The following is a 16404-nucleotide window of genomic DNA, read 5'->3' as shown; positions in this document are numbered from 1 at the left end:
ATTTCTTAATATACTGCTGTATTGATCATTCAATATCCTAGATGTGTAATAAAAAAATAGCTTCACTTCTGTTACTTATGATGTCATACATGACCCAATGCTCTTCTCACATAATGTAACCAAGCTGACGTCAACCCTTGGGATATGCCCTTATGGAATGATTCCATGGTTCTTCAATGGTTTCATTGTGTGTAAGTGGAAATCTGGAAATAATATGCAAATCCTGAGCTTGCAAGTTCCATCGCGGCTACAACTATCAGGGGGGATTCCTTTTACGTTTACTGAGTCACTGAATATAAAATGAACAGTTTTGTAATTTTCCTTTATGCGTTACTTACACATGTTAGGGAACTGGGATTGCCGATAATCCTTCTTTTTCTCTCCATCCAGTACTCAGTACATCATAAAATAATGTGGTGTGTTAGGATAATATAATAAAAATGGGCCATTTTCCAGGAATCGCAGCCCATAGTTAGACACACAATAACCGGAGAGATTCAGAGGATAACAGAGTGCTTTTGTAACTAGTGATTAATTATTAAACCTCCGTTCTTACACAGGGATTATATTATGGTGACAGCAAAAAAGAGTATACTGTATTATTTGCTGAATAAGTGCACTTTATATTAGTAATTACAGAGATCAGCCTGTTCCGCATTACAAAAAAAATCTAATTGTTATGTAGATGATTGTGTTGTCTTTGGTACTTTATGTTGAGAATAAGAAAGGCGTATTGCCTTTAATTATTAAGCTGGGTACACGCTAAAGGGTTTTTGTCCAATAATCGGCTCAATCAGCCGACATACGACCGCTCGTTCGACAGTCGGGTCAGTGTGTGTAGTGACACGATGGTCGAAAGTCTGCTCAAATGGATGATTGTCTCCTCATTTGGTTGGTCGTACCGTTCAATATTTTCGTTCCAATCTCCTTTCCGTTGTGTAGTGTGTATAAATTTCCAACCAATCCGACCAATGTTGCTTCAGTGTGTACGAAATTAAAATCGTTGCTCACAACAACATGGCTGTAAAAAGTCGCTAACGGGACGTCCGCTCTTCCCTTAATTGTCTAAAACAAGGCTAGTGTGTATGCAGTCCATGGACCGAGCCATCGGACCACCGATCGGATTTAAAACCGATCGGCATAAAAGTTGGTGGAAAATTCTGTAGTGTGTACTCAGCTTTACACTGCTCCGGATATAGACTACAGTACTAGACGTTACTTCATGGTCAGAGCAACTATTATCTTCTTTTGTTCTGTTGCACTTAACTTTAAGGGTCCATGATCTTTCCTGGCCTTGCATTGACCATACATGTTGTGTCTTTTTGAAGACCATTTGTCACAGATCCAGGTGTACAGTGGGCAGACCAACTGACCAGATTGTAATAGACATAATATTTCCACTCAGTGAATGACCATACACACAGGCTAATGCAGTCAATGGCATCGAAGGTTCTGACTGATTAAAAATGCGACCTAGATTTTAATCGTACTAGACAATAGCCCCTTAATTTGTTTGTGCACAGACAAAAGCCAATTAGGCCACAAATGCTCCAGATTGTCTCATGACCTTGTGGCCTGCTTAGTAGAACCTTGGTCTGGCTCTGAATGTATCTGCGGTCACCCAAACATGTAGTACAAAAGTTTGCAAGATCAGGGGGGTAAATGTATCAAGCTGAGAGTTTTCTGGCGGGTTTGAAAAGTGGAGATGTTGCCTATAGCAACCAATCAGATTCTAGCTATCATTTTGTAGAATGTTCTAAATAAATGATAGCTAGATTCTGATTGTTCTTTCAAACCTGCCGGAAAACTCTCAGCTTAATACATTTACCCCCAAGACTCTTTCATGTTTTTATTTTGTTTTATTTTTTTTTCATTTTTGACTTTGGTCTTCATCATTCACCTTTTTCCTTTTGTAATTGTACTCCATAAAACTAGAGTGTTCCCACAAACTTGGTGCTGGTAAATAATTGCTCACGAGAGCATCCTATCATGGCATAAATAATTCTGCCGCCTTTGGTGGGGAATACAACTTAGGCAAGTACTTCTTATGGTGCTCCAACAGGACTGAAAGTCATTTTATTGGTCAGATCTGACTATTATTTGCTTTTCTGCTATTGAGATCTCTGGATCTGTCCTAAGACTGATTTGACCATACATACTGGAATGGCAGTAGTACTTTAAAAGGTCATGTTTTTTGTTATTATTTTGTGCTCTTCGCATATCTCCATTGCAGTGACAGGCATAATGCTGCTTCAGCCTGCATTGTGTGTAGGTGAATTATTACTTGTTTGTGTAGGAGTTGTTTTTCTTTTTTCTTCAGTATAATTTTCCTTTAGTTAGAAATATACGTTTCTCTTTTACAATGTGTATTTGGTTGTTTACCTGAAATAAATGGCATTAAAAGCCTCATTAAATCCTTGTCTTTTCGCAGAACTTATTTTTGCAGCCTCTTTAAGGACTGAAGAACATAAACAGGCTATGAAGAGTGGAGTGCAGAGTAGGGGATGATTAGGGGATATTTCATGAGAAATACAGGAATTAACCATTTTCTGTCTTGCGTTTCAGGAACGGCATCGGTGGCGGTCGCTGGTATTTTGGCTGCTCTCCGGATCACAAACAACAGGCTCTCTGACCATAAATTTGTTTTCCAAGGTGCTGGTGAGGTAAGAACAGTAAAACAGTGTGCAGAGGTGCAATCAACTATTATTATCATTTATATATACACCGAACAACCACAACATTAAAACCACTGACAAGTGAAGTGAATAACATTGATTATCATGTTACAATAGCACCTGTCAGAGGGTGGGATATACTAGGCAGCAATTGAGAAGTCAGTTATTGACGTTGATGTGTTGGAAGCAGGAAAAAAGGGCGAAGGTAAGGATCTGAGCGACTTTGACAAGGGCCAAATTGTTATAGCTAGACGACTGGTTCAGAGCATCTCCAAAACGGGATGTGTTGTGGGGTGTTCCCGGTATGCAGTGGTTGGTACCTACCAAATGTGGTCTAAGGAAGGAGAACCGGTAAACTGGTGACAGGGTCATGGGCGCCCAAGGCTCGCTGATGCACATGGGGAGCGAAAGCTAACCCGTCTGGTCCAATTTCACAAAAGTGCTACTGAAGCACAAATTGCTGAAAAATGTAATGCTGGGTATAATAGAAATGTCTCAGCACAGACAGTGTATTGCAGCTTGTTGCATATGGGGCTGCGTTGCTGCAGACCGGTCAGAGTGCCCATGCTGACCCCAGTTCACCGCTGAAAGCGCCTACAATGGGCACATGAGCTCCAGAACTAGACCATTGAGCAATGGAAGAAAGTGGCCTGGTCTGATGAATCAAAATTTCTTTTACATCACTGGGAGGCTGGGTGTGTTTGCATCCCTTACCCTGAAAGAATATGGCACCAGGGTGCACATTGGGAATCGCTGGCAGAGGTGCTGTGATGCTCTGGCAAGTTCATTCATATTCTTGTACTGTCTTCCTAACTGGGCTCCCAGGGACACAGACGTAAAGGTTGCTCTGACATCACAAGTTGCAGTACAGCGTTAGTGTCCTCTCCACCCCCAAGTTCTTCCTCCAATAAAGGACAGCACCTGTGCCCTTCTGGGAAACGTGAAGGTTTCCGTAGGACAGATCTGTGTCCAAGACTGGCAGTGTCTTGACCCAGATGGGAGGGAGCCACCTCAGTGCACATTACTTTCATTAAATGGACACTTCTCTAAAACAATGAGAACAGTTAGGGGCTTTGTTACATCTGACATTAGGAGATAGCACTGCTGTCTAACGGTGACATCCAAGGCTCTAGCAGCAGGTATTTAGGAATCCTCCATTTTGCCCTCTGCCATGCCATGGTGCTCTATGATCTGCGCAAGCAGGACAAGGAGTAGGCTGAAGAAATAGGCGGCAGGAGGAAAAAGTGTTAAAGAGTTGAAGTGCGCGACTGTCTAATGTGCTATATGTATATATTCTCCAGGCACTGAGCCACACCACCGCCGCTCTGGTTGTTAAACAAAGATGAACTATAGGGAGTACCCGGGCACACCATGCATAGCTGTCCACATTTTAAAATAATTTCCAGTGCATCTAATGATACGTGACATGGTCTCAGAGGGCAATGATACATTATAATCCCTAAAATAAAATAAAAAATAATAATATGGACAAATCATAAAAAGCCAGCATGGACCCTGGTAATTAGAGACGCTGGGCAGCTATGCAGATAAATCAGCCATCCAGGAAACAGATGCTTTTGTTTTCACTTATACTTACACCTCCCAAACCGCCTCTCAGACGCTTTCTTTCCTAGTGTCTCCGGTCATTAATACTTCAAATGCTTTCATTAGTATTTTTTTTTTCCTCTATATTCTTTCATCACTCTTCAACTGACACACTCCTTCCCCTTGTAATGTATTATTCACAACCCCTCTTCAATGCTTGCTTTTATATATACACCCAACCTGTCCTCACACGGGGGCTTACATATATCATTTCTGCATTTATCTTCCATCTACTTAATTATGCACATAGGGCCCCATTTAGTGTCCAAAAGGGTGCAGATTTGCAGCCCATGTGGTGATGTGATGCATTTTTTGCATGCAAGGGAAATACTGGCTGCTTTTGCATGTAGCGCACAAACACTGTTTAGCTAGGACGTGGCCCCCACCCAACTCTAAATCTGTCTGCACATTTTAAATGTGCCCCTTCCCTGTCCTGCAGTGCAACATGGTTTTGCCAAGGTGCAGAATCGCACATTTAGTCGGATCCCGGGCACAATTATCGCAGCAGGATCATAACTAGAAAGGTGTGGCCCACACCGTGTGGGCTCCATAGCCACATGTTGAAGGAGTTCCCAAATATTCTAGGGAGGGCCACACTGTGCCATGGAGCGCTACCACAGGGACTGTGTCTAACTCCACCAAGGGGTTTATCTAGGGGACCTTCATCATTTTCATTTTATCAGCCCCCCCTCCCATGTCCTCATCAGTCCACCAACATCATTTCCCCCATCATGTCCCCCATCAATCCCCCCATATCATCATGTCCCCCATCAATCCCCCCATATCATCATGCCCCCCATCCATCCCCCCATATCATCATGTCCCCCATCAATCCCCCCATATCATCATATCATGTCCCCCATCAGTCCCCCCATATCATCATGTCCCCCATCGCCTGGATTGCCCCTCCTAGAAGCAACCCTGCTCAGCATGCAATATGTATCATTTACTTTCCATTGTTACATAAACCTATATGTCCATTTAAGGGAAATCTAAGCTGCCTTAATACAGAACACTTTCCATTTCATTTATATCGGTATCTGTAATACTTAAATTTAATTTTTAAGGAATGATCTCTGTCTAAACACATGGCAATAGATCAGATCAATTATCCTTTCTTCCAAAATGTATTTCCAGTCTTTAATGAGCCCGGAGGGACGGAATTTAAAAATATCTTCACTCTACAGCAAAATATTCATCAGCGAGTCAGACAAGTTCTGGTCATATTAGGAGGTTTCTACAACCTGAATAATATTTTGTTAATTTTACAATTTATAGTTCCTAAAATACATGTTTTATTAAAGTCTAATGTCACATTTTTGTTGCTTATTTGTGCTTACTTTTAAAGGGAAAACAGATCTAAGTAAACAAAGGGTCATATTCACATCTGACAGTTCTCTGGCATATTTCTAGTGCTCAGTGGATTTGGGATTGGTCATATTGATGTCATGCCCAGAACAATGATGTTATATTTCCCCCATAATAATGTCATAACCACCTCTTGCCAATAGGCCACCCCCAGGTTGTCCTGTTGAGAGCCACTTTAAGACATTAGGGTCCCAAGGAAAAAATATGTTGGTTGGGCCCACATAACCATTTGCAAAAAACATTTAAGGACATTTACGGAAAAAAAGCGCAAAGGAAAAATAGTTCGGCAACCAATCGGATATTTGCTATCATTTTGTAAACTGCTTTAGAAGAAATGATCTCTCAAATCTGTTTGCCCTAGGACAGTGCAATTCTTTGTTTCAGTGATTGCCCGCAAGGAGCCCCAAAAATCGAGTTTAAAAAGTTTTCTCAAGTGACCTGTTCATGTTATAAGAATCATAACCTTTATATTTTCACTGATAGAAATGATATGTGAGGATCTAATAGTTTTATCATTTTACCACTATTATTAGGACTAATTTAAAAGCTTTACATTAAACCAAACAAACAGGAAAATTTGAAACTCAACAAATATTGAGTTTGCAGGACCTAAATTGAAATTACTTTGATTGGCATATCATAGATTACCATAACAATGCATGGAAGTCTAAATGAATGCCAGAAAAGTACTTTAGATTAACTGGTCCAGATGCCTCTTGTTCTGATAGTGTATATGTTTCTAAAACGGGCCTCTACTTTCACACATATCTTATATAAGGATTACAGTACGACTCTTTGACGTGTTTTTTTATTTTGAATATTAATCCAAATATTAAGGCACGGTGCCCAAATTAAATAGTTGTGTGACTGGAGCATTTTACATCTAGCTGACAGATCTGTTCCTGTTATCATTTCGATAACTGCCAACACGTTGACACGTTCTTCTGCCAGTCTCTAGACTGCATTTTTACTTTGTTAGTCAAACTATGTGGGATTTGTTTTGCATTCAATTACCCTGTGTGATCCATTGCAAGTTAAAAGGAATTTTGCAATCCTTACATTCAGGGGCTGATTTAGAGGTGAACCCATATGCGCATTTGGTGTACATAGGAAAAGATGCGTACTTGCTTCCATATGTAGAGTCGGACGTATCTTGTGATGTAAACCACAACTAAAGAGTAGTAGTTAACGTCAGATGCACAAGTGGGTGTACACTTGCTGAAATCAAACATCAGAGGTCTGATTCATTAATGAAAGTAGAGCAAAAAAATGAGTAACTTTGAACCTTTGCGATGCAAGGTGTGCAAATGAATTTATTATTTTGCACATAAGGAAATACTGTATGTTTTTTCATGTAGGACGCAAATCCTTGATAGCTTTATTTTTACACTGACATTGAAAGGTGATTTAGGACATGCTCTATCCCAATTCTAAATCTGCCCCCACATTTTAAATTTGCCTCACCCCCAAAGCAACATGGTTTTGCCAAGGTTCAAAATTACTCATGTTTTTTGCTTAATGAATCAACATTAACAATAATACAGAACATGCTGAGTTTCCAAGTGTAATACACCTAGAAATAGATGATGATTCCATGATTGTGATCTGCTTCATTTTTATTGGTACATAAGAATGTTTTCTTCTGTTTCGTCAGGCTGCCTTGGGAATAGCACATCTTATAATCATGGCTATGGAAAAAGAAGGCACTTCTAGAGCAGAAGCTATCAAGAAGATCTGGTTGGTTGATTCAAAGGGGCTCGTAGTTAAGGTACGTTTAAATATATCGTAATGTCAATGTGGATTTTTGGACGTCATTATACTTTACAAACACTTGTGTATTAATAAAATAAATGAAGTCTTATTAATAAATTTGATTTGACGTCAGACATCTGATGCTCGGGGGAGGGGGAGTTGCAGGACCCGTCTGTCCAGCTGTCTGTGTGCTATCTGATCCGGGGGGAAAGTATCGACTTCACCTAACACCTTCTATAAAGGGTAACACTTATACCATCATCATCATCATCATCATCATCATCACCATTTATTTATATAGCGCCACTGATTTTGCAGCGCTGTACAGAGAACTCACTCACATCAGTCCCTGCCCCATTGGAGCTTACAGTCTAAATTCCCTAACATATACACACAGACACACACAGACTAGGGTCAATTTGGATAGCAGCCAATTAACCTACCAGTATGTTTTTGGAGTGTGGGAGGAAACCGGAGCACCCGGAGGAAACCCACGCAAACACGGGGAGAACATACAAACTCCACACAGAGAAGGCCATGGTCGGGAATTGAACTCATGACAACAGCGCTGTGAGGCAGAAGTGCTAACCACTGAGCCACCGTGCTGCCCGCCTGAAACTCAATTCTAGTCTCTTAGTCAATAAACTTTTGTAGAAAAAAAAAACCCTCAAGTTGGCCACAGTGCATGTCCCTTAGAGGCAGAAGAAGTTGAAGTCTGCCTATAATCACTTTAATAGGGAAGATCTTAAAAAAATATATGTACCTCCGTATTGAGAAAAAGGTACGAGCTGAACATTCCCACAACTGCCTCAGAAATTACAGTCCTTGGAACTTTGATGGATGAGGCTAAACGCCGCTTAGATGAGACTGTGAAGCACCAGAACCAAGGTGATGGCAGCCTCCCTGCGCTCTCCATGGAGGTTGTTTCTCTTTGTGGCAGTCAGGAAGATGCGCATAATATGGGGCAGCATGGTGGCTCAGTGGTTAGCACTTCTGCCTCACAGCACTGGGGTCATGAGTTCGATTCCCGACCACCTTATCTGTGTGGAGTTTGTATGTTATACCCGTGTTTGCGTGGGTTTCCTCCAGGTGCTCCGGTTTCCTCCCACACTCCAAAATCATACTGGTAGGTTAAATGGCTGTTATTAAACAGACCCTAGTCTCTCTGTCTCTGTGTGTGTGTTAGGGAATGTAGACTGTAAGCTCCAATGGGGCAGGGACATCTCGGAGCATGTCGGCGGCTTACCTGGGTATTTGCAATATCTATAACTGTATAATTTGCCGGACTAGCTTCGGAATTACTTCAACCACATTGTGCACTAAGCCAAAGTCCCAAAGATACTGATTCCCTTAGTTATTTACTACTAAAGCTTTAGATTCTGACCAGCGCACCTTGTGTCCCGTGTTTGCATGGGATCTCCGGTGTCCCTCCACTGTACAAAAATATATTGGAAAGTTAATTGGCTTTGGATGAAACTGGCTCTAGTGTGTTTGTTTCTGCAATACAGAATTTAGATGGCGAGCTTCACTGGAACAGGGACTTATGTGAACAATGCTCTGTAAAGTGCTACATAACGTGTTGGCACTATAAAAATAAATGTTAATAATAAATATAATTGGTTTTGTACCGAGAAGGCTCAATGTATTACAGTAGTCAAAAGATCAAGTTGTTCCCGCACAGGGTGCCTTCCACGCTGGCAAAATGTAAAGCCGCTCGCTCGATATTTGCGAACCCTTCAAAGTGAATGCAGAGTTACCCATTCAGTCTTACTGTTGGAAATGATGGTCAGTTTTACTTGGAAATTGCTCCAAGCTACACCTGTGTCCTTGTGCAATTTGGTGTAACACTTGAGACAGGTGCCCTTTCCTGTTATCTCAGATGGGCACAAGGGGTCGATGATCATCTTCATGTTATTGTAGTGATTATTTTGAGACTTATTGGCCGATGCCACACTTATTTATGGTCTTCTGCGTTGCCAGATGTGCCAGTATTTTGCCTATAGACTTCACACTACAAGAGGCTGACATGTTAAGGGCTAACGTAGATACACATTATTATATAAATGTAATGTTGTATACTCTGTCTGAGCAGCATTGTCTTGTTGTGTATGAGTCCATTCTTTATACTTCCCTATCACTGTGAGATCTGCCACCGAGGGCAGCTCCTACTGTAACATGGGATGGCACAATGATGGGGGACCCCCATAACATTCACCTCTCGTTTTATATGCAGCTCTACTGTGTAAAGCTTATCCAAGAACGGTGTTTTTTGTATATTCTGATCTGGTTTGTACATTTCTCTACGTCCACCAAAGTGGAGCACTTTATATCATGATATGATATAGCTATGATGGTAACAGTATTATCTGGCTATTTTGTAGTATAAACAGTTGGTCTTTGCACTTGTTAATAGTTAATATACCCTTATTTAAGTATAAGCCCTAGTTTGTTCTAAGTCTATAAGCTTTGTCCTTTTCTCATCTTCTTCTCCATGAAGATAATACGATATTTATCTAACTCTTAGTAATCAGATACAAACATTGCGGTTATTAGTATTTGTTATGTCCTTGCTTGAGTAAATAAAACACATCACTCTACATTTATACATCTCTTTCTTCTCCGATCCTTCCGCTTTCTTTCCCTTTCCCTCTCCTTTCCCCCTCCCTCTCCCTCTCCCTCTCCCTCCCCTTCTTTGTCTTTAATTCACTCTTAGGACTATATCTACTAAACTGCGGGTTTGAAAAAGTGGAGATGTTGCCTATAGCAACCAATCAGATTCTAGGGCCTGATTCATTAAGGAAAGTTAAGTAAAAATAAATTGAGTAAGTAGTCTCCTGGACAAACCATGTTACAATGCAAGTTAAATACTGTCTGTTTTTTCATGGAGCACACAAATACTTGATAGCTTATTTGTACACTGAAATTTAAAGTTGATATTTGTGTGTCAGATGAAAAAACAGTCAGTATTTAACTTATGTGCAAAATAGAAAACTAATTTGCACCCCTTGTATTATAGCATGGTTTTGTCCAGGAGACTTACTCAGTTTCTTTACTTAACTTTCCTTAATTAATCAGGCCCCTAATTATCATTTACTTAGTACATTCTACAAAATGACAGCTAGAGTCTATATCTTCTTTTTCCTCCATTTCCTCTCCCTCTTCTCTTTCTTTCTCTCCATCTCCTTTCCCTCTCCCTCTTCTTCGCCCTCTCCTCTTACCTCTCCTCTCCCTCTCTTCTAACTCTCATTCTCTGTCTCATCTCCTATCCTCTTCCTCTCCTTCCCTGTCTCCTTTCCCTCTCCCTCTCCCTCTCCCTCTCCCTCTCCCTCTCCCTCTCCCTCTCCCTCTCCCTCTCCCTCTCCCTCTTCCTCGCCCTCTCCTCTTACCTCTCCTCTCCCTGTCCTCTAACTCTCATTCTCTGTCTCATCTCCTATCCTCTTCCTCTCCTTCCCTGTCTCCTTTCCCTCTCCCTCTCCCTCTCCCTCTTTCTCGCCCTCTCCTCTTACCTCTCCTCTCCCTCTCTTCTAACTCTCCTTCTCTGTCTCCTCCCCTATCCTCTTCCTCTCCTTCCCTGTCTCCTTTCCCTCTCCCTCTCCCTCTCTCCCTTTCCCTCTCTCCCTTTCCCTCTCCCTCTCCCTCTCTCCCTTTCCCTCTCCCTCTCCCTCTCCCTCTCCTCTCCTCTAACTCTCATTCTCCATCTCCTTTCCCTCTCCCTCTTCCTCGCCCTCTCCTCTTACCTCTCCTCTTACCTCTCCTCTCCCTCTCTTCTAACTCTCCTTCTCTGTCTCCTCTCCCTCTTCCTCGCCCTCTCCTCTTACCTCTCCTCTCCCTCTCCCTCTCCCTCGCCCTCTCCTCTTACCTCTCCTCTCCCTCTCCTCTAACTCTCCTTCTCTGTCTCCTCTCCCTCTCCTCTCGTCTCTCTCACCCTCTCCTATCTTTTTTTAGATGCCAGTGTAACATAGCTGTGTATTATATTGGTTAGCTATATCTCAGCATGCTAAACTCTGAGTTCCAGAAGAGACCTCGTCTCATTACATTTTAACTTCTGATGTGCTCAAAATAGCGAGCTCGGAATGGAGTATATTCCTCCCTGCTGCAGAGCGGTCTCCGCATGATCGGTCACAGAAGGTTGTTCATCCCTCGGCCCTAACCCCTGATGGCGGGGTCAGATTGACTTCAATGCCCCTTAATTTGGTGTATTTCACCTTATCAACACTATTTATTTGTCTTATTTGAACTGAATGGCATATACACAACTTGGGTATTTCACGGGTCTGGTTCTTCTTTCCTCTGGTTCTTGTTTTTCTTTCTGTACCTGGTTTTTACATTTCCCCTCCAACTCTTTGTGTCTCCATCCCATCCTTTATTTTTATTATTGTCCCTCCAGCTTTTCCCATTCGCCTTCTCTCCTATCTCCCTATGGCCCAATAATATTTATCTGGTTGAATGGTGGAGTCATGATTTATACAGAACCTCTGCATGAACGGATCACGCATTGTGAATACTAATCTGTCCAATATGTTCCATGACTAATCTATTCCCAATAATTAATCAGTCTCCTCTTCCTCCATGACTACTACAAATAAAAATCCTTTTTTTATGACTTGATGAGTATAGGAATGCCATAGTTTAATCTATTTTCCAAGACAAATTAATATCATTGATTTCAGAGCTCAATGACCCACACTACTTATCCATCTGTGTAAACATCTTTTTGTTCTAAAGCAGCTGTCACGGCCTTCTATGCTTTTATATGACAGAGTGGGAAACCTGGACAGGAAACTCCCTCCGTCTAAGCAAATGGACTCCCATGGCCAAGAGTTCTATAAATGTGATTTCTACATAATGGTTTTGAAGTATAAATGGACTTGTAATTTCATTGTCCATATTTTACAATATATAATACATATTGTACAAATTGTTCTTTTCCTCCAACACTAAGCTCTCTGGGATGTGGCGATACTGGGGGGATGGATAGGTGGAGGACACGTCCTCTTGGGCAAGCGCAATGGTTGTTTTACTAAGCTGGACGAGATATAATTCCTGAACCTTGGCTTGTTCTACTGAATCGACAGCCTCAGGAGCTTAACACGTGTTCTTAGCTGCTAGATACTTTATATTAAAGCCATTAACAGCTAGAATCCCAACTTTTCCAGGGGCCCTCAACAAGATGTGCTGCAAATGATCAGTGACCTCGGTGACTAGTAAACAAGAAGATATTTAATGGGTTATATGGTGCTATCATTCCATCCTCTCCTGGATTACAGACATATATCCTTTCCCCTCCCTTTACCATAACCATACTATATGCCCTTACACTAACATCCTCCCTTGTTTTTCTCTATATTCTACTCTTTGTCTTTATATAAATATTATTGACGGCTCATGAGATGATTCATTCTATATGGATATGTCAACTCTATATGGTGGCCCTTATACGTATATGTGTACTTCATACTATCTTATTATGCCTGTGTATTATCAGTGATAACGCTCTTATTGCTGATGCTACCCAATTGTATGTACTTTCTTGTCATTTCCCCAATAAAAAGTAGATGTACAAACCAAACACAGGGATGAACATTTCATTCCCGTATCCCTATGAAACAGGTTTTTCTTTACAATCACATGCTCTCTTGTTCATCAATACTTCTATGTCCTACATATGTAATCCAGCTCCTGTGATTTAATGTTGTGGTTTGTTAATAACGTTTGCTGCAGGCTTTCCACATTTTCAGCTTTGTTTTCATCTTCTGTATATCACTGGTCACTGAAGGCCGGAGCACAGGGGTAAACCGTTTTATCTACCTGTCCATTCCATACAGTAGAGGGCTACCTCTATAACTCTGTAGTTTATCTAAATGTCAGGGTTGAATCGTCATCAGTATGATAATTTAGCCAGATAATGTTTCCTGACATTTCCTAAACATTAACACTGTGTCTAAAAGTCATATATACAGACCAAGAAAAATAAGGTTATTATATGGCAAATTAGAACATGCACTTCACCACAGCTGCCACAAGGGGCAGTATATAGACTATAAAAGCCCCAAGGTTTTTAATGGCTCTTGTTTCTCTCCCAAGGACCATTGTGGGTTCAGCTAAGCGGCCAAATGTGTGAATTAAGGTAAACTGTAATCCACCGTAGACTTAACCATAGCAGTAGATAATCTCGTTACAAGGACTTTGTGTCTATTAATTGTACTAATACAAATGTATGTTTCTAGAGAATCAATCCTGTAGTCAGCTTTAGTAGCTCAAATTGCTCTTTTTAGGATATTTACAAATGGAATATTCTGTGCCAGAAGTAAGGAAAACCATATTTCTGTTTCCCTGCTTGACAAAACTGTAACAATGTTGTTTTATTATTTTATCGTCTGTGTCTAATACCAATAAAATACAGTAAATTAGTGGTCAGTGCTCCACTAGGCAATGACATAATTAGTTGTCTCTAATTGTACACAGCAGATGGCTGCAAACTGTAGGAGGTTGTTCTGGACAATTTTGTGCAACCACAAACAGATATAATCCAGCTGGGTTACTCCCTGCTCACCAGAAAGGGTCCTGACCCGGAGCTTGCACACTGTTTGCTATAACTCAAACCACAGTTATCTAGAATACACATAATGTAGATGTTTTCCTTGTGGAAGAGGAAACACGTTGTATGTATGAACTTAGTATAGTGGCCCATTTGCCTCTATAAGTAACAAAATTCATATGTGGATCAAACAGCATAGGCAAACCGAGGGGGGGGGGGGTTCCTAGTGCCTGGAAACCCCACTCCAAGCCTGGGGCACTGTATAACTGAGGTGGCTGGACCCTGCCCCCGCTTCACACGGCTCTGCTTGAAAAGGGAGAGCTGCGTGCACCTAACAGTAGTGCACACAGCATTGCCTGTGTATATTATGGGGATAGGAGCAGTTGGAGAGCAGCCAAGCACTGTCTAATATTATAGCCACGCCCTCATGGCATGCTGGTCACGCCCACTGGCGGCATGGGTGGAAAACCCCCCTCTACAAAGCCTGCGTTTGCCCCTGAACAGGTATCACTGAGATGAACATGAGTTCAATCAGCACCAACACCCCAGTGCAACACACCTAAAAAGCATCAGAAAAGCTTCTTATAACACATAAAAACTAAATGAGCATTATGAGATGTGGCTTTTTTAGAATACAATGTGACAGATGTAACAACCCTGAAGCTTGTTTTGCACTCACTACCTAGAGGGAATTTAATGTCATGTATATGTAATACAGTTGTAGTATAGGGAGTATTATATAGAGATGGTGGTTACAAGGCTTTTCTTAATGTACAAACTTGGTTTTTATGTTTGTGGAGCTTGAACCTTTATCTGTTGGAACTAAAGAAATGTCCTTGTTAATGGATAACCTTGTACTTTGTATTAATTTAACCAGAACATTAGAAGTGTGTTCTTAATCTTACACCACAGCCTAGTGTACTATGTACTTAATGAGTGCTCCCATAGAACCGTTCTATTGGACCAAACATCACAAACGCTGCACTCAATGTTGAAATTGATGCACAGCGATTGCCTGTCGTAAAGACTGTGTGTACAGGTCTATTGGCTTACGTTATATTGTTGGTACATGGACGTCAGAGAGTGGTTACTAGACTTTGTTAGCGCTCTTTAAACACCCTTTGGCGCCTGACATCTTTGAAGTCAGTACAAGGTACTGTAAAACACATGTATTGTACTGTAAGACAGCCGTGTATTGTCACAGTGATCCGTGTATATCCTGTAAACCTGCTGTAAGACTAAGGTCACGTTCTGTTCTTTTACAGGGCCGAGGAAACGTGAACCATGAGAAAGAGATGTTCGCCCATGATCATCAGCAAGTGAAAACACTAGAAGAAGCTGTGGAGATATTGAAACCTACAGCAATTATAGGTGGGTGACGTCAGTATAGAGGATCATAGGTGCATAGAGGATCCTCTGATGATGTATAGAAGTGTTATGTGTATAACACTGTTATTCCACTGACTATAGTAAGTACACTCGCCAATATCTGCAGGAAATGCAAGGAATAAGATAGATAATAATATATATTCTATATCTATATCTACATCTATATACTTTATGTTATGTAAACATTTCAGGAACTTGGTAAAACTAGATATAGATTAAGTGTGACAGTGAAGCGTTTTTCTTGCATTGTTTGTTGAAATAGTTAAGGTTACTTCTTACTGCTAATCCAGTCATCTATTATGTGGTACAATATAAATTTGTCCTATTGAATTAACCTATATTTGAGGTATATTAGCAGATTTATTTTTTATATAGGCTCCTCTCTTGTGTATAACCAACCAATAAACAAATGACTAACTATCTTCAAAGATTGTATAAGTCCCCAATTTTGTATTTATTATGTTTTAAACAAAAATATGTTCAATTTATAACAATAGCAAAGGAATGACGTGATTAGCAAAAATCATTCCATGTCCGGCTAATAAAGGATGAAAACCTCCGCTTCATGCAACAAGGGTGAGATCTCAGACTAGCTGAGTGTACACAGGAAGTGTTCATACACAGCATGAGTTTGAGTCCAACCAGGGCCCTATCTGTGTGGAGTTTGTCTGTTCTCCACGGGTTTGGGTGGGTTTCGTCACAGTGCGCTGGTAGGTGAATTGGATTCTGAAAAAAATGGACCTTAGTTCAATTGTAAAGCGCTACGGAATTTACTGGCGCTATATAAATAAATGTTGATGATAGTGCATGTGTGTGGTAAGGAGTTTAGATTGTAAGCTCCAACGGAGCAGGAAATTATGTGAATGATTAAATAGTTTGTAAATCGATAAGTAATATGATTTGCGCTATATAAATAAACATTAATGTACTGTATGTGATTGTCATTATAAAGCCATGTAGAGTCAATCTGTACTGCGACATTATATAGTAATAGACAGGGCCATCTTTTCCATTGGGCAGGTGCCCGGGGGCCCCACGGGCAAGGGGGCCCCATAGGCAGGGCTCTTAATTAGAATA

The 16404-nt window shown here is 41.0% G+C and overlaps 1 protein-coding gene across 2 annotated transcripts in view; it reads left to right on the top strand.

Moving 5' to 3' along the window:
• The window catches only part of ME3 (malic enzyme 3), a 151409-nt gene that overhangs the window by 128820 nt on the left and 6185 nt on the right, over nt 1–16404 (top strand). For both annotated transcript variants that reach the window (XM_075198691.1, XM_075198690.1), the window contains exons 9-11: nt 2566–2663; nt 7303–7416; nt 15204–15309. In XM_075198691.1, the coding sequence (XP_075054792.1) occupies nt 2566–2663; nt 7303–7416; nt 15204–15309 (318 nt within the window). The remainder of the gene's footprint in view (nt 1–2565; nt 2664–7302; nt 7417–15203; nt 15310–16404) is intronic.

Source organism: Mixophyes fleayi, chromosome 2 (genome assembly GCF_038048845.1).
Source record: "Mixophyes fleayi isolate aMixFle1 chromosome 2, aMixFle1.hap1, whole genome shotgun sequence".
In the NCBI taxonomy this organism is placed as follows: domain Eukaryota; kingdom Metazoa; phylum Chordata; class Amphibia; order Anura; family Limnodynastidae; genus Mixophyes; species Mixophyes fleayi.
This window is presented reverse-complemented; position numbering and strand designations above follow the sequence as displayed.